The following is a 24,151-nucleotide window of genomic DNA, read 5'->3' on the forward strand; positions in this document are numbered from 1 at the left end:
ACAGAAGGAGAGAGGGGCGAACACAGAGCTGAACCAAAGAAAAAGCCCAGGATGGGGTCAGGAATCCTCTTTTATGCCAAGGAGAAAAAAAAATTGAAATTCATGCTCCCCACCCATTATTTTTCCTTTCCATTCCTTTGTCTTAACTTTGGTTAATACATGTAAAGGGACAAATTAAATTTAGTTCTGATGGTTTATAGATCCACACGATGGTGCAAGTTCTCAAAACATTGACCAACATCCCTAATCAAGATAATACTGATTATTTTATTAAAATAATAATCAAACTACCATTATTGTTAATTAGTGACTTTGCGCCATGTCGCGTGATTGTGCGTGATAATGTGTCATTAAAAACGACAAATACACAGAAAGTGTGCTCAACAGAGAAGCAGCTTCTGCTATGACTTTCCATGCAGCATACATTTTTAGTTTGTCCAAATAAAAAGGATGTGCCGTGTCATGTATAATCCACCTTCATTAGAAATTTCTCCTCGTCCATGTTCGCTGCAGTGAATATTAAGCGTTAAGCATTATGAAAAGTAACCAGAATTTTTTATCTTGAAACTGCGTCGGTCTTCCTGGCCCGCTCAACGTGTTCTGTGCTAGTTTGCCATTTAACGGATGCGTCGTCCGGCAAAAATAGAAAATAGGTCTATCCGTACAACGGCCTCTGGCACGACGCAGCGTTTCTGCAGTCGAGCCGCAGCGTATACGCAGCCGGTGTAATTTGAACAAGCTGATAGAAAGGAAACAAATCGGCTGCGCCGCCGGAGCGGTGCGGAGACACAAGTGTAAGTGGGTGTAAGTCCCCTGCTCGTTCCCGAATGCATGGATGTAGTCTGTTGTGGTGTATCCTGGACCCTGTCGTCTCCTGGCTGCTACCAATCGTCAGCTCGCCTGGAAAGTTTCGGCCGTGCTGCCCTCTGCGTTTTGGACGCGGTGCCGACCTCCAGCTTCTAAAGGAGCTTCCCCGAGACCGCCAGACAGAAGACCCATGCACCCCTACTGCTCCCACAAGGATCGCACTGTTAAATGCGCGATCATTGACAAACCAAACGTTTATTTTCAGGGAGTTTTTCCTTTCTAACAACTTGGATTTCCACTGCCTGACGGAGACCTGGACTGTCGCCGATGAATCCACCGCTATGATTGAATTACTAGCGCCTGGCTGTGTTTACTTGGACGCTCCAAGGTGGTCGGGCCGAGGTGGAGGAACGGCAGCTGTTTTTAAAAACAATTTTAAATGTAAACGATGTCTATTTAACACATCGATCAACAGATTTGAAGCCACTTTCTTTGAAGTCGGCCAAACTGTAATTTACCGACCTCCAAAATATAATAAGGACTTTTTAAACGACTTTTGCAATTATTTTTGCCGAAATCATGCTTAAATATGATCATATCCTCTTTATGGGGGGCTTTAATATTCATGTGTGCTGTCCTGAAAAATCATTGGTTAAGGACTTTTTAAGCCTTATTGACTCATTTAACCTTGTGCAGTGTGTCTGGTCCCACACATGAAAAAGGTCATTCTTTAGACCTGGTTCTTGTTTATGTTCTCCCGGTGTAATGTGATATCTGATCATATGGCTGTTTGCTTTGACGTCGGTTTTCACCCTGCTGCTGCTATTAAATCTGCTGCTCCTGAGTCAAGATGTAGACTTTTTAACCCCCTCACTGCTGGTCAGTTCTCTGATGCCTTTGATGAGCTTTGTATTCCCACTTCAAACACAGAGGTGTGGTTCCACTCTTGCTGCCTCAATATGTACTTGATTCAGTGACTCCATTCAAAACCGTGCGGTCAAAAGTCAGATCTGAGCCCTGGTTCAATGAAAAAACACGTGCAGCCAAACAGGAATGCTGCAAAGCTGAACGAAGGTGGAAAAAACACTAGTTGCAAGTCTCCTATCAAATCTTGAAAGACCGATGGCGTTATTACTAGAACACCGTAAAAGAGTCAAAAAAGGAACATCTGTCAAATCTTATTCAGGCAAACCATCATAATCCACATGTACTATTCAAAACTATTGATTTAGTACTCAAACCTCCTCAACCATACCTGTACAAACTCTTCCCCTGTAATGTGCAATCGTTTCCTTCAGTTTTTCATTGATAAGATTGCCAAAGCTAGAGCTCTCACCACCAACAACATCACCTTTGACCCCTCCAGTCAGGTCCCTTGCTCGGTGGTGCTAAATTAATTTGAAGCCATTTCCTTGAGCTCTTTAGAAGATGTTGTTCGCCAGATTAAGCCATCCTGCTCGCCATATGATTCTGTTCCCCCTCATTTCTTAAAAGTGGTTCTCCCAAGTATCGGTAAATCGGTCTTGGCTATTATCAACAGTAGCCTATCTTCTGGTGGAGTCCCCAAACAATTTAAACATGCTGTGGTGTAACCACTGCTGAAGAAACCCGGTCTATACCAATGTGCGCTGTCAAATTTTAGGCCCATTTCTAAACTGCCTTTCATCTAAAAAATTAGGAAAAAGTATTATACATGCAACTAAACATTTTCTTGGACGAAAATAACATCTTGGAGGTTTTCCAGTCAGGTTTTAAGACAATGCACAGCACAGTCAGCCCTTCTACGAGTTTTTAATGACATCCTCCTGGCAAATCACACTGGAGAATATGTATGTCTTGTTCTGTTAGATCTGACTGCAGCGTTTGATACAGTGGACCACAGTATTGCGTTGGCTCGTTTTCAGCACCAGGTGGGCATTAGTGGTAGTGCTCTTGAGTGGTTTAGATCCTATTTGGCTGACAGAACGTTCTGTGTTAGCCTTGCCATAGTCAGTGGGGCAGTCGAAGTCACTGAGATGGTTGGAAAACTCCTCTGTGGTAGGGCCCCAGGGGTGGATGAGGTTCACCCGGAGTTCCTAAAGGCTCTGGATTCGCCCAACCAATCCACATGTGTTTTGTGGACTTGGAGAAGGCATTCGACCATGTCCCTCAGGGAGTCTGTGTCTGCCAAGGTTGCCCAAGAACCTTACTAATTCTGTTCATAACTTTTATGGACAGAATTTCTAGGCGCAGCCGAGGCGTTGAGGGGGACCGGTTTGGTGGCCTCAACATTGCAACTCTACTTTTTGTGGATGATGTGGTGCTGTTGGCTTCTTCAAGCCCTGATCTCCAACTCTCACTGGAGCGGTTCGTAGCCAAGTGTGAAGCAGTTGGGATGAAAATCAGCACATCCAAATCAGAGAACATGATCCTCAGTCGGAAAAAGGTGGAGTGCCCACTCCAAGTCTGGGATGAGATACTGCCCCAAGTGGAGGACTTCAAGTATCTTAGGGTCTTGTTGACGAGTGAGGGTAGTATGGAGCGGGAGATTGACAGGCGGATGGATGCAGCGTCAGCCTTGATGCGGACTCTGTATCGGTCCGTTGTGGTGAAGAAGGAGCTGAGTCGAACGGCAAAGCTCCCAATTTACCGGTCGATATACGTTCCTACCCTTGCCTATGGTCATGAGCTGTGGGTCGTGACTAAGGCTGAACGATTAATTGTTTTGCAATTAAATCGCGGTTTGACAAAACGTGGTTACGTAATCGTGAAAGGCTGCAATTTAAATGCTCGTTGAAACGGAGCGGAAGGATGGAAAGGGGTGGGGAGCAGGAACTTCATCGCTGTAACTAAAGCCTGGCGCCATAAGTGCACGTAATTTTGGTGATTTTATTTTTTGTCTCGAGACCTTGAGATGAGTGTCTAACATGTTCTATATCGTCCCTCTCGACCGCCAGGTGGCGGTGCTGAAACAGCACAGAAATACCCCACGCGCATGCGTCACTCGAGAAAGAATTCATAAAAGGACATTTCCAGTTCTGGCTGACGTGATCCTCATGTATAAAAGGGGATCGTAGCCGGAACCGAGTCTCTTTGACCTCGCACGGTCACTCACGGCGTTTACCGCCGTTTTTCTTCGCTGGTGGCCTGTGATCTTGTTGATCGGGGCAGCGGGGTTCCCCGCCCTCCTTGGCTGCGACGGCTTAGTGTATTTGTACATTTGAAATTTATGTATGGGCGTTGGAGCTCCCCTTCCATTATTACATGATCTCCGCTCTTCATCGCTGAGTGCGGCTTCAAGTTTGTAAAGTCCGCCTGGTGGATGTCAGCGACTGTTGATGTTTTGCCTATGGTTACTTAGACTTGTTTTGAATACAACTCACTAGTGTTGGTAAAGTTATTTCGTATCCTTTCTTAGCTTGTATTGCCTCTCAACTTATGTGGCTCCATACGTGGGTCGCCAGCCGCCTTGATGTTGTTTGATGACTTTGATATTGTCTGTCATGACTTGCTAGTTTATGACGACACAGACGTTCACTTACGTGTTTCTGTGAGCACTTGTGAATTAGTTTATTCCGTTGGTGAAGAGGCCGGTTTTTCGCCTTCTCTCCCACACGAAGAAAGCAGCCTGTTGACTTGCGCACACTCATTGCACGTCGATTGGTGGCTGCTATGGACGACGACACTCGCTGCAAGCACTGTGTCGGCTCCTTCTTGCCCGAAGAGGGACGCACTGACTGCTGTCTCAACTGTCTCGCAGTGGCGAGCTCTGCTGCGGCGGGCCACACTCCGGTGAACACAACTGATGTTGCGCCTCACCAGGACGCAGCGCCTCTCCAGGGGCGGTCATCGTCACCGGTGGTTTGGCAGCGACCGAAGCACTGGAACGCACAGTGTGTGCTAATGACACAAGGCATAAATTTGCTAGCCTTGCCAGGCTCCGTCAAACTCGGGGGGAGCCGCTCTCCCGGCCGCCCCTCTGTCACGTACTGGGCAGTCCTTTCGGCCTACGGGGGGATACGGGCTTCGTCGTTCCACATGAGGCCATGTCACGGATGCCCGTGGGGTTCGCCCCTCTGGCCGAGGACCCCATGGACAGCCTTAAGCTTCAGGCAACACGCCCCATCCCTCACGGATTTAAGGGGCCGGGATTGATGCCAAGGGGCCGGCATCCGGTTACTTTTCCTGTTACCGGCTCAACTACTGGGCTGCCCTCGCTCCGGACCCATGGGAGCTTTTAACCTTGTCTCATGGGTACAGGATTCAGTTCTGACTCCGGCCCCCTCTCTCCATCTGGGTCAGAGAGACTGTCATCAGCGACCCGGAAAAGGCACTAGCTCTGGATTAAGAGCCAGCGACCCTTCTCGCCAATTCCGCTATTGAAGCAGTGGATCCCTTGGCTCACCCAGTGGGATTCTACCCATACTTCCTCATTCCCAAAAAGACAGGCAGACTGCGCCCTATCTTAGATCTGAAAGGTCTCAACCGTGTGTTGCTCTTCCGTATGCTAACTACGTCAGCCCCTTTGAGGACAATCGTCCGAGGGGAATGGTTCACGTCAATCGATCTGAAGTACGCTTACTTCCACGTCCCTATTGCTCCTCAGCACAGAAAGTTTCTCCGCTTTGCCTACAGGGGTCGCCACTGGCAGTTCAGAGTACTTCCATTTGGGCTGTCACTCTCTCCCAGAGTGTTCACATGTGTATTGAAGGCGGCACTTGCACTCCTGCAGTCGAGGGGCATAAAGGTCCCTTACTTGGACGACTGGCTGATATGCACTCCGTCCAAGCATCAGGCAATCCAAGAAACGTCTACGCTTCTACAGCATGTGTCACAACTTGGGCTCAAGGTCAACCTGGAGAAGTCCTCTCTTGTTCCCTCTCAGCAGACTCTGTTCATCGGAATGTCGTTGGAAACCACCTCCATGACTGCTCAACCGTCCCTGTCTGCTGGGCAAGTTAACAACCCTGACGGCACTTGTGCCATTGGGCCTGCTGTCGGTGCGTCCATTGCAACGGTGGCTGCTCCGCTTCCGGCGCAACCCGCTGCTAGACCGTCGGAAGCGTCTCCGAGTGTCCAGTCGGTTCATGGGTGCTCTCGCACTTTGGGGTCGCCGCTCTGTTCTATTGGCGGGAGTCCCATTGGGGGTGTTACCCACACGTCATGAAGTTATCACCACTGATGCCAGCCTAAGTGGATGGAGTGCAGTTTGGCAACACAGGACGGCTCAAGGCCTGTGGTCTGCAGGGGACCGATCGCTGCAAATCAATGGGCTGGAGCTGCGGGCTGTGCATCTGGTCCTGATTAATTTTCTACCCTTTGTGTCTGTTATCCCCGAATGCCTTCGTTGGCATCCCGACGGGGCAGGGGTCACATTGTGGCCAAATGCTGCTTTTGTGCCCAAAGTTTTGTCTGGCTCTCGAGCCAACCACCCTATTCGTCTCGCTCGTTTTGCTCCGCCGTCAACGGATGGGGATGACACTCCAGGTCTTTGTTTTTCTGTGAGGGCGCTCCACTCTTATTTGGACGTCATGTTTCCGTACATCCACCCAGCTTTTTCTGTCTTACGACGGCCCGAATAAAGGAGCTGCTGTTTCCAAGCAACGCCTCTCCCATTGGATCGGGGAGGTGATTCGGCAGTCGTATCGGGTCTCTGCGCAGTTACTCCACCAGGGGTGTGTCTACCTCATGGGCTGTTCTGAAAGGAGTGTCCTTGGAGGACGTCTGTGCGGCTGCTGCCTGGTCGTCGCCTTGCACGTTCTCTAGATTCTACAGTTTGGATGTCACCTCTCCTCATCCACTGGATGTGGTTCATGGTCCTGCGGAGGCCCTTCTGTGAGGTACAGTTTCCCGGGTCTTCATGACATTGGTATTCTGCGTTCCGTGCTGTTTCAGCACCGCCACCTGGCGGTCGGGAGGGACGAAATAGAACGACAGTTACGACCGCCAGCATTGCTTGTCACTCAGAGCCCTCGTGTTGATTTGAGCGAGAAGGTTCTGAGAGACTCGGTTCCGGCTACGATTCCCTTTTATACATGAGGATCATGTCAGCCGGAACCCTGGAAATGTCCTTTTATGAATTCTTTCTTGAGTGACGCATGCGCGTGGGGGATTTCCTTGCTGTTTCAGCACCGCCACCTGGCGGTCGTTTGGGACTCATAGAACCGTAGTTACATACGTCACTGTCGTTTAATCTGTTTGAACTTGGTTTTAAAAACCGTAGTGTCGAGCGCTTTGTGAACTGAGTGTACACGCAAGTGTGTGGCAGCGGCTGAGTTGTCCTATATTTTGAGGCTATATAGGTCTGTACACTGCAAAAACTGAAATTAAGTGAGATATAATTTCAGAAATTATACTAAATTTGCTTATTTTGATTTGACAAGTTATTTTTAATTAAAATGAAATTGTCAGGCAAGATCATTGTGCTTATTTTAAGATACTTATTATTTAATTATTTTGTTTGATCAAGCAGTCCTGGCATTGAGTGTTAAAAGCCAGTTTTAATTAGTGTGAAGATTAAAACAAGCATTTCCCACATTTTAAGATGACAAATAAGAAACATCAAAGGCCCTGAACTGGCGTTTCATAAGTTTTCTTATTTTAAGATTTTGCCGTATCTAGTAAAAAGATGAATGGAAAAAAATACAAGTATGAAAACAATCAGACAAGTGCAATATGTTTCATTTTATATTTACTAAGTTAATTTTTCCTTGTTTCAGAACCAGCTAAGTGGTCTAGTGGTAGAGTGCCTACCCTCAGACTTGAAGGTTGTGGGTTCAATTCCTGTCTGGGTCATGACAAAGAAAATGGGACCTGATACCTCACTGCTAGACACTCAGCCTATAAGTTATCCAAGCGTAAAAAAAAATACTTAAGTATTTTAAGAAAATAGTTTTAATTTATTACATCTTGAAAATAGTCAACATTACTTGTTTTTAGTGGTTGAAATGGGCCTAGTATTATATTCTTATTTTTCAAAATCCTACAGGTAAATTTAAGTAAAAATGTCTTTCATCAGAAAAAAAAAGTTTGTTTCTACCTTATTCCGTTCTTTAGTAATCAACAATAGAAAATGGTTAGTTTCAACCAAATGCGCTTGTTTTGGACCAAAATACGGAGAAATCAAGCTTTTAGTGAAACGATATTATTTCATGCACTCTAGTGAATCTTACACTTCTTTTTGTCCATGAATGATGCCACAAACACCTAAATAGTGCTTTACTTCTATAAAACACTACCACCAAGAATGAAAAAGTGTTTTTTGATAGCAAAATACGTTTATTTACATTCAACAGTGTAACAATTTGACAACAATTTGGCAAACTATTTACAATGTGTGCAACTGTGGTACTATTTACAATTATGTGGATGTTTCAACGACAGTTTTTCTTTTTGTGTAACTCCCCTGCGTGCAAGGAGACGCAACATGATTTGCACAACAGATTAGTTTCACTGCGATTGCCCCTTCGCATGCACTTTCTTGCCGGACGGTTTTTCCGGGGAATAGCAAGTATATACTGCAGTGTGTGTTGCCATCACGTCAACTATCAGGATCATGTTACGGTTACGTTACGGTGGTGTTACGTGTGTCCTTCATGTTCTGATCCATCTTATCCACTCCATTCATGGTGGCATCGTAGTCCAGAACCAGTGTCTTCTCCGTGATCAGACTGTACCCGCTCCTCCGATGAATATGCATTGGACTCGGGGTCCGATCGAATGTCCGCTTGTGCAGCTCCGCGTTTTCCGGCGTTAGCAGCGCTAGCCGGTGAGGCTTTATGACTGAGAATAACGGCTGCGTCAATGCTTCCAACTTTGGCGTCAACCTCGGGAGTGACCATCATCATCATCATCAATGTGCATTGGTCGATGCTTTTCGACTACTCTCCATCGTCCGATCGAATGTCCGCTTGTGCAGAAGTACTCGGTCGGTTGTGCTGCGCGTTTTCCGGCGTTAGCGTCGCTAGCCGGTGAGGCTTACTACGTGAACATAACGGTCGCGTCAAGGCTTCCAACTTTGGCGTCAAGCTTGGAGTCACCATCATCATCATCATCGTCGACATTAATGCGCTTTTTAGTATTGATCGATGCTTTCCGTCTTTGAAAAAAATGCTCAAGCGTGAGCTGCTTGCAACCGGTCGCCATTGTTGCTTCATCAGCCATTGTTGCATCATCAGCCATTGTCCCCTCAACACTCTAGCTCCGCCTCACGTCTTCTACTGACGCCCACGGTGGGCGGCCCACCCAATCTTGTCCAAAGAGAGTCATCGCTGCCATCTAGGGGCCACAACGAGTCATTTTACTAACTAGATCTGCTTGATACTTTCAGCACAGCTGCCCAAGGCTTTCCTCCACCCGTTTCCCAAAAAAAAACAAAAAAACATAGTGAACGTCTTTTAACTTCCTTGGCGCCCCTCCGTAGGTTTTTACTAAACGTTGTATAACGTTTATGGCAGTCAAAGAGTTAATGTACATGTATTGTAGCGATGGTGAAATAATCAGGCCAAGCGGCGATCAAACAACAACTCTTGAATGACAATTTGCAAGTAACTGTCGGCCTTAACCACACTAGCACACAGCAGCTCCAAAACCCGCTTAGCTTACCAAAACAAGTCTGTGTTGCCTTCGGACCGTCCAGACCATGGGAAACTACCAAACCCGCAACCTACCCACAAAGATTGCTTCAGAATGCTCGTGTTTTTTTAAAATCAAATAGGAAAATGTTACGTCATATAAGCAGGTATAATTTTACTTTGCCTACACTTTAGCATGTGTGAGTTTACTGACTGGAGATCGCTAAGTTTCATTTTTTAAATATGTATATTGCATTTATTTATTGATAAATGCAGTGTTTAAAAAGTGCAGTGTTTACATGTCACATGTTGAAATGGTAAATTGTAACAGTAACTGTAATTGTAGTAGAAAAACTGTGATATTAAGTTTCATTTGCATTTATCTTAATATCCTGAAATCTATAATACATCTGGGTAAAAAATGAATTGAAAAGGACCTTGAAAAAAATATGCATATGACATTGCGATCGCAATTTTTGGGAAAAAAAGATCACAATTCGATTATTTTTCATAATCATTCAGCCCTAGTCGTGACCGAAAGAACTAGATCCCGGATACAAGTTGCCGAAATGAGTTTCCTCCGCAGGGTTGTCCGGGCTCTCCCTTAGAGGTAGGGTGAGAAGCTTGGTCAATCGGGAGGAACTGCGTTGAGAGGAACTAGTTGAGGTGGCCTGGGCATTTGGTTCGAATGCCTTCTGGACGTCTCCCTGGAGAGGTGTTCCGGGCATGTGCCAATGGCCGGAGGCCTTGGGGACGACCCAGGACACGCTGGAGAGATCATGTCTCTCGGCTGGCCTGGAAACGCCTTGGGATCCCTTCGGAGTAGCTGGTTGAAGTGGCTGGGGAGAGGGAAGTCTGGGCTTTCCTGCTAAAACGGCAATAAATATATAAATATTGTTTTTCTCCAGAAAAAAAAAACAATAAATATTGTTTTTCTTTTTCTATTTTTTTCTTTCTTTTTTTCTTGAAGGAAAAATATGAAACATGAGATGGGTAAGAGTGCTATCTAAATTATGGCAGTACTTGACAACGCCATAGGCACTTTTATAGCACAATAGACCAGGAAATAATTCCTAAAAGAACAAGGCTGAGTTGCATACACGCAACATGTCTTAGCGATGACGTGGACTGGACAAAAAATGTATATAATAAAATGTCCAATACATCTTCTAATAAAAAGAAAAGATAAAATAATAATTTTTTTATCCATTGTGTGGTTCAATTTGACAAAAATTTCAGGTTAATTCACACGTCGTCTCAAATGTCACAAAAACGTTGCAGAAATGTTGCAAAATGACACAACCTCATATTAAATTCAACATTCGCAACATTTGGCAACATTCACAGCTCAGCGGGATACGGCTTTTAAGTTCTTGACTCATGCTCCACAGCAGGGGTGGCCAAGTTCGGTCCTAGAGAGCCCCTATCATGCCTGTTTTCCATGTCTCCCTCCTTCAGCACAGCTGAATCTAATGATCAGCTCATCAGCACGCTTTGCAGAAGCCTGATAACGATCCTGATCATGAATCAGGTGTGCTAATGGAGAGAAACATGGAAAACAGAATGGATAGTGGCTCTCGAGGACCGAACTTGGCCACCCCTGCTCCACGGTGTTTAAAGTGAACGTTTATTTTGTAAATTATATCTTTGCCCCTTAGGTTTTTTGGATGACCAGGTGTTGGTGAAGGTGCTGATGGATAAACTAATGACCAACCCCTGCAAAAACCAGGGCTTTGTACTGGATGGATTTCCAAAGACATATGATCAAGCCAAAGAGCTTTTCCATGGTAACAAAATCAAAGATGATTACTGCATATTATAAGATCCTCTGTGCGCACACACACCAACTTAAACAAAATATGTATTTTAACTGTATTTCTTTTATTTTAGTTGATGAACATGAGTCAGAGGAGAAAGCATCCATTTCCTCTTACAACAAGAAGATAATGCCAGGTCCGACTACCACCACAGTCATTAAAGTGGGAAAACACTTGTATTTTTCATACTCAACACATACATAAGTATTTCAATAAAGATAGGGTTTGATTTTGATATGATATTCTATATCCCAAAGTTCTGAGATGACTACTGATGCCATATATACAGGGGTGAACATTAGCCGTGCAAGAGTAGTACTGGAATTTGGAAATTGCGCTCTGTTGTGGTCTGCGTCACTGAGCTTTTGTGCACGAAACATTTTTCTTTTTTTGGGGGGGGCGCCAGGGGTGCAAAGAGTTTGACAGGGCTCAAGGGTTGCTCAAACCAACAAATCATTTTGGGTGGACACAATGAATGGAATCACTTGTAGCGTAAAATGGGTCAATTAATTATTAAATTAAATTATTGATTTATTAATTGGAGGAGACTCAAGTTTAATATTTAAAACATTTTGAGCTCGCCTTTCGGAGCTCCACATCAGTTGTTAGATCGTTTTATCGGAATAACAGATGATAACCTCAGTAAATCAGTCATTCAAATGAAGGATGCTATACTTTAATAGTGTGTGAGTTCTTTTTTTCCAGCTTAGAGGTTAATGTAAATTGTTAAAACACACACACAGTACACAATCATGTTTTGATTACGTGCACATTTATTTTCTAATCTACTTGGGAACTTCAAAGGCAAAACTCTAACTTCTGTGATAGGAAATAGAAACAAGAACGTAAAAGGTTAAAATAAACAAAGGTAAGAAAAATCAGCTAAAGAGGAACGGTCTTAAGTGAGGTGATGGAATTTCTCTAATCAGGCAAATATGGGACCAGAAGTTAACCTAACCACTCTACACAATTGGAAGCATCAAATTGTCTGTTTAATGTCACCACCGAACCGGGAGCGCAGCAGCGCCTCTCCGCCCCCAAAGCCGGGAAAATGGACACGTCACCAACCCTCGGTCCCCCAGCCGATGAAATAAATCAGAACGCACACGTGAAGCCTTGCAGCACCCCCCGGAACTCCACTCGAGCACTCGTGCCGGACGCAGACGCGCGGGAGCCATGAAACTAACGACAGCGACAACCATAAACGCCCGAACAAAACTCCAGGAAATGTGTTTGAATCCTGCTTGAAGAAATTCAATTTCATATAATAATCATTGTCCAATTATTTAACTCATTTGCTCCCCAAAACGTATAAAAATTTTCTATTTTAAATTTTGCCATGGTCCCAAAAACATATTTATACAGGTTTTTTTAAATGTTTTTTTTTTAATGGTAGAGCATACAGAAGGCTTTGATGCAGCCTCTGACCTGAAGAGGTCGCTTAAAACAATGGTAGTTATTACAAAAAACGGCCAGGAGATGGCACCAGAGCATCAGAGATCAACCAGGGCCATGTTGCAAAAAAAAATATTTTCCCCAGTGTCTTTAACAGTTTTGTGAATAATGACGAAACTTAGCTATATTGTAATGCTAATTGCTGCAAAACGGAAACAGATAAAAATATACTTTTCTTGTGATGAAAGAAGAGACTCTGATCTTAATTTTGGTAGGTTCCATGTTCTTACAGCAATAGAAGACAATGTTCTGTGGGCATTGCAAAATCAGTCAAAATCCAGTAAAACAGCTGGGAGCAAAGGCGGTTGCTTCAGTGAAAATGGCTGGGAGTGAATGAGTTAGCATCCATTATATTTACTGTCATTTCACATTCTTATTATAATAAAGCATTCCACATGCATTTAAATATTAGCATTTGACTTTCAGCATTCACACGCAATTTCTCCAGAAATTGCAGATGTCTAGTTGGAATTGGGTTTGTAGTCATATTATATGTTTGGCAAGTTTCCGATTTTGCAAAGTTTTTAAAAATAGCATCAAGATTGAGAAAAAAAATACGAATGTGTTAGAACTCTCTCACAACTAAAAAACACTGAGCATTGGCTTTTTTAGGGAAATAGGGACAGCATTTATGCAAATATGAGCTCCGTGTGCACCAGTTTTTATTCAGAATGAATTCTGATTCCTCAACATAAGCACAGTGGTGCCAAGAAAACTGGCTGGTATGAATTTGACAGTGAGGTTGCGCGTACGCTCAACTTGTGCGCAGAGTAATGAACATTTTCTGCACATTCATTAGTGAATGAGGCACATTATATCAAAGTTGGCAACAATAAAGACATGCACATCAAAATTAAGAGTGCAACTGTACATTTTATTTTGACTTTATAGAGCAGACCCAAACTTTATTGAGCCAAGGCACATATTTCACTTTGGGAAAACACATCTCACAGAACACCACCTAGCCAAACGATTCACAAAACAATAGATACACAGTTTTATTATGCTTGGTTGGCATAGATACATTCACAAAACAGTTTAAAATGAACTTTTTTGTCAAAATAATTGACATTGGATAATTTCCCGCAACACACCTGATGTATCTCACGGCACACTTATGTGCCATGGCACACTGGTTGGAAATCACTGTCATAGTGGATCGCTCAGAGATTGTGAACCGGCCAGATGTGTTGGCTGTGATATCCAAACAGCAACAGAGGTTGCTCATTTCAGAACTACACCATAACATTTTATGTGCACCCCTACATATGTAACATACACTATGTATTACACAAACCGTAGATAGCATATCTTTGCAGCCATTTACTGTTTAATAATTTGCAATATTTTTCTGTGTGTTTGTTCCTTGCAGAGTTTATTTTGTGCCTTGATGCATCAGATTCCTTTCTGAAAGATCGAGTGATTAACCTCCCTGAGAAGTTGGTGCAGGAACACAAGTACGAGCAAGAGCACTTCCTGCAAATTTTAGCCAAATACAGAGACAAAAACATGGAAGAAGAAAGTGTTGTCAGTTACTTTGAGGAGTTCGACATCAACCCTTTATTAATTGGTAACAGCCTTTCAGAAACATTTTGAGCCATGCACTGCTGTGAACACTTTCGGCTTTTTGTAGTTACCTAGCCACTGGTTAGCTGCCATATGCTCGTCAGTAATCAGAGTGCATATAGTGTTTATAATAATGTTACTTGAAACATTGTTGTACAGCTAATAACGATTTTGTTATGACTGTCAGAACTCTCTGAAACATGGACCCCAAAAAGCAGAGGTACAACAAAGAAGGGAGCATGCACATTAACACAAGTAAAAACAACAAAACAATACATTAAAAACAATCAAACAAACATAAAAAAATTAAAGACGGAAGGTCAACGTGGTTACGTAAAAAAGAATAACTACCAAGGAAAAGAGGTGGGTAAACCTCAACAAATACAAAACTGCAAACAAAACAAAAACCGACATACGGAATCAAATCTACAACAACTGCTCACTGCTATAAGTGGAAAAATAATAAGTGCTGTAATTCCCCTTATTTAACTGTCCCCATGTAAATTAGGTGGTGGGTGACAGCAGATTATTAAGTTAGTTAATAAATAGATACATTTAATTAATACAGTACTAGACTTTACACCGATCAGATTGGCTGGATCAGGATCAGACAATATTTATTTCATTTTATACAAAAAGAAAGATCAGCTGTAACGTCTTCATTTGCCCGATCGATCAATTATGTAATTGATCAGCGCCACAAAATAAGACATTAAATGTTATGTTTAATGTTTATTGGCATTTTTTAAATATATTTTTTTAATGTATCTATTTATTCCCATGCATTTCAAGTGACGTCAATTATATGTGGGTTATCGCCAGTTCATATCGTCCGCAATTGGTGGCGGTCTACTGTAGAGTAAATATAAAAGTTTTTTAAAGATATTGCTCCATCTTCTGATCGAATCGGTGATCTATTTTTTTTTCGAACTCGTTGATAGTCGATCGGCTGAAAAATCCTGATTGTGTGAGGCCTAATTAATACATTTGATCATCTGACCAGCAGTCAGGCCATTCTTGTTCAGTGCAATTATTGCTGACATCGCTGGCAACGAGTGAATCAGAAGCGCTAACGTTACTGTTGCTGGCTGCTCATTACTAGTTTATCAATGGGATACTTGAGTAAATTAAATTGACTGTATTACATACTGACTTACTTACTTACTTACTAACCTCCTCTCACCTTTGTTATGAATTAGATGCCAGTCACTTCAGTGGTTATGAAAATATAAGGTCACGTGTACTCTGCGGAAGTCAAAATTCAAAATGGTGTGGTGTTTAAACCACTTAACAAAATTAAACCAAGGTTTTGCGTTGTCCGGCACAAACTAAAAATATTTTTTGCATGTGAAGCACTTTTTCAACCTTCCTGTCATATTCAGTACTTGCAGAGGCCAAAAAAGTGGAGATGCAAAGACCAGGGTCGTGTAGAACAGCAAGCCAGTGCTAAGGACTCAGCAACAGGTGGCCACTGATGTTCAATCACATGCTAGTGTTACTTTCGTTAACGAAAACTAAACAAAAATAATTTCGTCAACACACATTTTTCACCAGATTAAAACTAGACTAGACAAGACTAAAACCCTTGTCTAACTAAACAATAACTTGGACTAAATCAGTATGCATTTTCGTCGACTGATGAAGACGAGACGAAAATGTACTTCACTTAATAAAAACTGGACTAAAATCTATGGACATTTTTTTTTTCTTTTGAGAGAGCTCAGTATTGTTCATTCGGTAATCTTACTGATTCAACATGTCATCATCATTGCTCTCTCTTTTTTTTTTTTTTTTTTGCGCGTGAGTATGGGCTTGCATGTGCATGTGTGCATACGTGCGTGTGTGTGAGTTTGTGCTCATTAATTCACCTGAAACCTATTAAAAATCCCATATCTATCACCTAAGACAAATACTTCAGAATCCCAGAGTCGTGAAGACCCGATGAGTGATCAAGGAAAAGAGAGAAAAGTGAAATCCAGCACCGATCAGACACCACCTACTACACACAGGTTTACAAACCAGAATTTTTCACCAACCCCAGAAGCATATAATTTCCAACAAATTAGAGAGACCTCAAGAGACCAAAGGAAAGACTAAAGAAAGGAAAGAAGGATAGATGAAACAGAGTGAGATCCACAGACATCAGCCTTCACCGATTCAGCGACCAGAGGAAAAAGCAGATTGTGTTTGAATTTCTGTAGATGCTGGTGTGGTGGATCTGGCATGCATGAAAAACCTTCACCAAAGAGGGGAGCTGTCGACCCCGGTCAGATCTAATTGGCCAAATCTATGGACATTTTAGTTCATGAACAAAAACTAGATGAATATTGTATGATTTTGTAACATCTTGTCTCTGCTAATCTGTCACGTCTGTGACACTGTCATGTGACACACAGTGACACACCCGCTTTCAAATCTGCAGCTAGCAAGTGCAACATGCACAAACACATGGGGCAGACAGGAGGTGGATTCACAGACTTGCTCGCTCATCGCTGTCAGCCAATCAGTTGACAGTGAAGACACGGCGTGAGTGAGTGAGTGAGTTGGATAAGACAACCAGCCTATTTGTTTGTCCAGTCATGTTGAGACAGAGCAAATTGAAACATGGTGGCAGCTGTTCGTTTAGAGCTGTCTGAGTAGAGCAAGAGAAGCTAAGCGGCGCTTGCATAGCATCGCGCTACGAGGAGCTAAGCAGCGCCAGCATAACGTCACGCAACCGTTGGTGAGAGTTTGGATCAAGAGGAAAGTACACGTGCCGGAGGTAAGAAAATTGATGGACTAAAACCGCATCGACAGATGGATACTGCAAATCTTGCCAAGTTATGGAAAACTTGGAAGGAAAAATTTACGCTGTACATCGAGTTAGCCATGCCGGACGCGGAGGAAAAGGCATGTGTTAAGCTTTTCTACTACCTCATTGGGGAACAGGGTAGAGAGCTCTGTGCAATATTATTAGGCTCAGAAGCAAGAGTGACTGTTTACTGTTTGATGCAAAAGCTAGATCAACATTGTAACCCAAGGGCGAATGAAACCGTGGAAAGATCCACATTTTTTGCACGCAATCAAGGTCCAGGAGAATCTAACGACAATTATGTGACTGACTTGAGGACGCTAGCAAGTACATGCAATTTTGAGCAGCTGAAACATTCGCTAATAAGGGACAGCTCAAGGCAAACGTTTTTACTGAGTGTGATGTAAAGCATGGCTTCTGGCATGTGAAGCTAGATGAAGAGTTGACATACTTGACTACATTTGCAACTCCTTTGGTCGATTTAGCTGGCTGTGAATGCCAATGGATATCAGTCCAGCACCGGAAGTTTTTCAATGGAGATGACATCCTAATCACTGGCAAAGTTGACACAAAAAAGGATGCAATCAAAGATCACGACAAAAACGTGATACTTTTTCTGAGGAGATGCAGAGACAGAAAAACATTAAGCTAAATGCAGATAAACTCAAACTCAGGAAATGAGAGGTCCCTTATATTGGTCATTTGCTGACAGCGGAGGGCCTCAAGATTGACCCAGAAAAAGTGCGAGCGGTCGCTGAAATGCCGGCACAGACAAATGTGAAAGGTGTTCAAAGACTGGTGGGACTCGTGAACTATTTGTCAAAATTTTACGAGCACCTATCAGACAACTGTGAGACACGATACAAGATAGCTCACACACAAGGAGACTCTATAGGAATGGATATATGTGCAAGAACAAACGTTTAAAAGAATCAAAGACAAGATCACGCAAGTGCCAATATTGAAATACTACAGCCCAGAACAAGAGTTAACACTACAGTATGATACAAGTGAAACAGGGCTGGGAGCAGCTTTAACCAGTTGCATATGCGAGTCGTGCATTGACAATGACGGAAAGAGGGTATGCACAAATTGAAAAAGAATGTCTAGCAATAGTGTTCGGCATGGAAAAATGTCATTAATATACCTACGGCCGACTAGTCAGAGTTTAGTCAGACCACAAGCCTTTGGAGAACATCATCAAAAAGCCACTGATAAAAAACTCCAACGCATGCTGCTGAGATTACAAAAATGTAATCTGAACATCATATATGTTTCTGGACGCGACATGCTGCTTGCCGACACATTGAGTAGAGCTTACCTGCAAAACGCCGACAAAAGTCAGACCAAGCTGTAAACCGAATGTGTCAACATGGTGGATTATGGGCCAGTCTGCGCCGAAAGGAATACAGTATCCGCACAGCAACAGAGTCAGACCCAAAACTCCAGACTCTGATCAGAACTATCCAACAAGGGTGGCCAAAAGTAAAAAAAAGATGTGCCTGTTGAGATAACTAATTTTTACTCGTTACAGAATGAGCTGAGCACCCAAAATGGATTTCTTTTCAGGGGCGAGAAAGTTGTGATCCCGGATTCATTCCAAAAGGACATCACACAGCGGATTTCACTCTTCTCACTTGGGAACAGAGGGATGCCTCAGGAGAGCAACAGACTGTTTATTGGCAAGGTATGAACGATCATATCAAAAAAACATGTTACCAAATGTGACACAACAGAAAGAGACACTACAGCCACGTGGGATCAATACGAGACCGTGGGCTAAAGTCGGAACTGACTTGTTCACCTCTGATGACAAAGATTACTTACTGACTGTCGATTATTATTCCAAATTTTTTGAGGTGGACTACTTACCCGATGCAAAGTCAATCACAGTCATTCGCAAGCTGAAAGCTCATTTTGCACGTCAGGGTATTCCGGATATTGTCTTTTCAGACAATGGACCCCAATTCACTTCTGCGGAGTTTACGAATTCCAATCGCATATGGGAGTTCAAGCAAGAAACCTCTTCTCCGTGCTATCCGCAGAGTAATGGTAAAGCTCGGAGCAATTTGTGTTCAGTGTTTTTGTCCCTCAGCAAGAGGTGATTTTGTGTTTGTAAATAAACTGCAGCCGTTGAGGCCAACCTACTCCCTGCTCCTGGGTCCTCCCTTCCTCGTTGTGTCAGTACACTTCAGCCAGAATGGACCCATCTGGAAGCCGCGCTGTGGAATCAGGAGGCACGCCTGCCACGCCAGGAGGAGTTCCAGCACGCCATGGCCACCCAAATGGGAGAGATTTCCGGGCAAGTACAGGAACTGGTAAGTCATCTGTGTAGCTCCACTGTACCCACCGCACAATCAGAACCACCGGCTGGACCCGTCGCTCCGACTTCCTCGCTTGCCGGACTGGGCCTGAGGCTGGCTTCCCCGGAACACTACTCCGGAGAGCCCAGACAATGTCGGGCCTTCCTGACCGACTGCGATATCCACTTTGAACATTCCCCATATGTCTTCCGCAAGGATCGTTCCCGCGTGGCTTTCATGATTTCCCACCTGACCAGACGAACCAGGGCATGGGCCACCGCGGAATGGGCAAGGGACTCTCCGACCTGCCAGACCGCCTCCGACTTTCGTGCAGCCCTCCGCCGGGTCTTTGAGAACGGATCGAGAGAAGGCTCGAGAGCTGAGCAATCTTCGGCAAGACAAGGAGCCCATCAGTGACTATGCCATGCGGTTTTGCACCCTGGCAGCCAAAAGTGGCTGGAACGGGATGGCTCTTTACGATAATTTTTTTGAAGGGCCTTACCATGCAGATTGAAGAAGAAGGACCCAAGGAAGCAATGACAAACCCATGCAGCTAGGCCGAGCCTTACTGACACCGGAGGAACGACAACGCCGCCGCCTGAAAGGCTATTACTGCGGTGGTCACCTGCCCCGCCAAGCAAGCCTTTCCAGTGAGTGCACGTTTCCCCGAACAAGTCAAAGCTCGAAAACTCCCGCCTGTCACGATCACTCACCATGCAGTCACCACAGATCTGCCAGCCCTCATGGACTCAGGGGCCGACGAAAGTCTCATGGACTGGGAACTGGTGAAACAGTTACAAGAACACAACAATACAAGCCAGGGCACTCAACGGCAGGGTATTATTTGACATTTCCCATCTCACAGAGCCTCTCGAAGTGCATGTAGGACAACACACAGAACGCCTTCGATTCCATATTTTCCGATCTCCGTCTCAAACCTTGGTTCTGCGACATCCCTGGTTGTGTTTGCACAACCTACGCATAAACTGGCGCTCTGAACACATCATGACTTGGGGAGAAGACTGCATGGATCATGAACTGGACCAGCCGGTGGCACGTGCACCCTCTCCTGCAGTGAACCATGTGTCTCTCGCTTCTACCACAGATGACGAATATCCAGACCTGAACACAGTTCCCTCCTGCTATCATCCCCTCCGTAATGTCTTCAGCAAAACCAATGCCATGGCTCTTCCTCCACATTGACACTATGACTGCTCCCTTGACCTGATCCCCAGGTCTAACATTCCCAAGGGTAGATTTTAATCCGTCTCGGGGCCTGAACGCAAAGCCCTGAATGACTATATTGACGCATCCTTGAAAACCGGACTCATACGGCCGTCCTTATCTCCAGTGGGGGCCGGATTCTTCTTTGTAGACAAGAAGGACGGCTCCCTACGACCATGTGTCGACTACAGCCCACTGAATATCACCATCAAGAACCGCTACCTCTACCCCTGATATCATCCGTTTTCGAGCAACTGCAACTAGCCAAAATCTTCACAAAGCTGGACCTCCGGAATGCCTACCATCTCGTCCGGATTAAAGAGGGAGACAAGTGTAAAACCGGTTTCAACACTCCCCGAGGCCACTACTAGTATCTAGTCATGCCTTTTGGTCTCACCAGCGCTCCCGCTGTTTTCCAGGCCATGATAAATGACGTACTAAAAGATTTTAATGATTACTTCGTGTATGTATATACCTGGATGACTTTTTGATATACTCCCCAGACCTGGCGACCCACTGGCAGCACGTGACGCAAGTCCTTCAACGATTACTAGATCACAATCTGTACGTGAAGGCAGAGAAGAGTCTCTTCCACGTGAACACCATCTCATTCTTGGGCTTTGTGGTATCACCAGGAAGGGTAGAGATGGGGCCTGGCAAGATCAGCGCAGTAAGGGATTGGCCCACGCCGGAATCTCAGAAGAAAGTCCCAATGGTTCCTGGGTTTCACCAATTTTTACCGTTGCTTTAACCGGAACTTCAGCTCCATCGCCGCCCCATTGCATGCCTTGACCTCTCCACAGGTGTGATTCCGCTGGACCCCTGAGGCTTTCAATGCTCTCAAGCAATGTTTCACCGAGGCCCTGATACTCAAGGTTCCGGACCCCAAGTGCCAGTTTGTGGTGGAGGTGGACACCTCCAATGTCAGAAATGGGGCCGTTCTATCGCAATGCTGACAGGAGGATGGCAAGGTCCATCCCTGCGCATTTCTGTCCTGGCGGCTCGCCAAGGCCGAGCACAACTACTGCGTTGGTGACCATGAACTCCTGGCGGTAAAAGTAGCACTCGAAGAGCGGCGGCAGTGGCTTGAGGGGGCAGAACAACCCTTTGTGATTTGGACCAATCACCGAAACTTGGAGTATCTGTGCAAGGCCAAACGACTCAATCCCCGACAGGCCAGGTTTCACCTGTTTTTTAACCGATCTTCGTTCTCTCTGACCTACAGGCCGGGGAGCCAGAATACCAAGGCAGATGCCCTGTCACGTATCCATGACCCCGAGCCCACTGAGACCAAAGCAGAACCCAATCTTCCCTGGAACTGTGTGGTGGGAGCCGTAGGATGAAAAGTCGAGGACGACGTTAAGGAGGCCCTCAAGGACTCGAACCCTCCCGAGAATTGCCCACCACGTCGTCTCTATATACCGGAGGGGCTGCAGCCACAGGTAATCCACTGGGCACATACCTCACATCTGTCCTGTCACCCTGGCCACAGGACTTTGTTCTTCATTGCCCGGAGAGTCTGGTGGTCGGCAATGGAGGCATCGGTACGTGAATATGTGAAAGCCTGCCCAGTATGTGCCCAGAGCAAGGCGTCCACACGACCACGGATGGGTCACCTTCAGCTTCTCACCATTCTTTCCAGACCCTGGGCCGACATTTCCCTGGACTTTGTTACTGGATTCTGAGCCTCCCACAGTAAAACCACCATACTTACAGTTGTAGACCGATTCTCGAAAATGGCATGATTCCTCCCCCTAGACAAGCTACCATCAGCCAAGAAAACCGCTGAGATCATGATAAACCCGACATGTATTCCGGGTCCATGGATTTCCTCGCCACATCGTATCAGACCGTGGACCACAGTTTGTCTCACGATTCTGTAGGGAGTTCTGTAGGGCACTAGGAGCCAAGGCCAATCTAACCTCCGGTTACCATCCAGAGGCAAATGGACAAGCTGAACGCCTCAACCAGCAGCTTGAGACTGGACTCCAATGCCTGGTGTCTCAAAACCCAGCAACCTGGAGCAAGCACCTGGTATGGGTCAACCTCGCTCATAACTCTTTGCCCACATCCGCAACAGGTTTTTCGCCCTTCAAGTGTGTCCACGGTTACGACCCTGCCTTCCGCCCACGCCATGATCCGCCGTTGTCGCCAAATCTGGTCGGCGGCCCGACTGGCTCTCCAGCGCCAGGGTGACAGAGTGAAGAGGGCCGCGGACCGGAAAAGGAGACCTGCGCCCTACTACCGGCCAGGTCACCGAGTCTGGCTGTCTGCAAAGAACCTATGCCTCAATGTACCATGCCCAAAACTGGCCCCAAGATTCGTGGGGCCCTACCCGATATCCAAGTCCACAGGTCCTTCTGCCGTACGCCTTCGTCTGCCTTGATCCCTCAGTATCCACCCCATGTTCCACGTCAGTCAGGTGAAGCCGGTCCAGGACAGCAGCTGTGCTGCTCTAATTTTGTCTATCCATTTCGGGTTTTATTTTGAAAGTACTAACCACCACTTTCACTTCAGGTCACTTGCCCTTCCTCCTGCGCTGCTCAGTTACTGATTGCATCCACCTGTCTCCAATTACCCACCTAATATATGGACTGCTTCAGCCAACGGCCAGTGCTGAAGTGTCACACCCCGTGCATGAAACCGTTCTCACAGCCCTTGATCCACAGCCCTTGTTTGCCTTGCCTTATTCTTGTGCCTTGTTTTTGTGCCTTTTTCCCTCCTGAGTGGAGCGCCTTTAATTGTTCTTTTTTTTTGAGTGCCCTGTTTCTTCCCCAGTTCGGAGCAATTAGTGTTCAGCGATTTTGTCCCTCTGCAAGAGGGGATTTTGTGTTTGTAAATAAACTGCTGCCGTTGAGGCCAACCTACTCCCTGCGCCTGGGTCCTCCTTTAGTTTCTTTTCAGTGAACACAATTTTTTTATGGGATACTATAATACAAAATACTCTCACAAATGTGGGCTATTGATTGCAAACAAGATTTGTTAATTAGTACACAAAAAAGTAGTTTTCTTAACAAATGTGTTAAGAACATTTTGCACAAATCTCCGAGAAAAAGACTGACAACTTGTTAATTCGCTGCCAGTTGTTTACATCATGCAACGCGTTCTGCGTAATGATGTAGCATGGTAACTCGCTTTCTGCTGAGCAATGCAAAACGGGTATGATGAGAGGTAAACTGCGTAGCGTTCCTAAAGAAACAGCATGCGATCGAGTGCACGGCGTAGGGGAGAGTGACTCCTAAATTCACCTATCGCGGGTTGGCGTGGAACATAATACCCATGAAAAGTGAGGGAACACTGTACTTCCAGCCCCCATCTATTCTCCTCTTCCCCCTCCTTCTCCTTCCATGAGCTCCATGAACGAGGAAAATAAAAGTCATTTGAAGGCAATTATCGCTCGTTAAAATCGTCAAAACTGTTATCGGCCCATTCCTAGCACTTAACACTAGAGTCGCCATTTGAAGCTAATCAAGCCGCACGTGGCTCGCAAGCCACGCAATGAGGTTGACTGCAGTTTACAAATATTGGCAGAAACACCAATATTGAACTTTGGAGTGAATCTGCAAATAATATTACATTTGAAGGTTCAAATATAAAGAAACCAAAAATACAATTTGCTATCAAGACTGATTCTTG

The 24,151-nt window shown here is 45.0% G+C and overlaps 1 protein-coding gene across 9 annotated transcripts in view; it reads left to right on the forward strand.

The window, feature by feature from the left end:
- ak7b (adenylate kinase 7b) overlaps positions 1–24,151 on the forward strand; it is a 125,686-nt gene that overhangs the window by 65,418 nt on the left and 36,117 nt on the right. For all 9 annotated transcript variants that reach the window (XM_086094527.1, XM_086094523.1, XM_086094528.1 and 6 more), the window contains 3 exons: positions 11,018–11,146; positions 11,250–11,312; positions 14,004–14,201. In XM_086094527.1, the coding sequence (XP_085950653.1) occupies positions 11,018–11,146; positions 11,250–11,312; positions 14,004–14,201 (390 nt within the window). The remainder of the gene's footprint in view (positions 1–11,017; positions 11,147–11,249; positions 11,313–14,003; positions 14,202–24,151) is intronic.

This window comes from Leptonotus elevatus, chromosome 14, assembly GCF_054856555.1.
Source record: "Leptonotus elevatus isolate MCC_2025b chromosome 14, RoL_Lele_1.0, whole genome shotgun sequence".
NCBI classification, from domain to species: domain Eukaryota; kingdom Metazoa; phylum Chordata; class Actinopteri; order Syngnathiformes; family Syngnathidae; genus Leptonotus; species Leptonotus elevatus.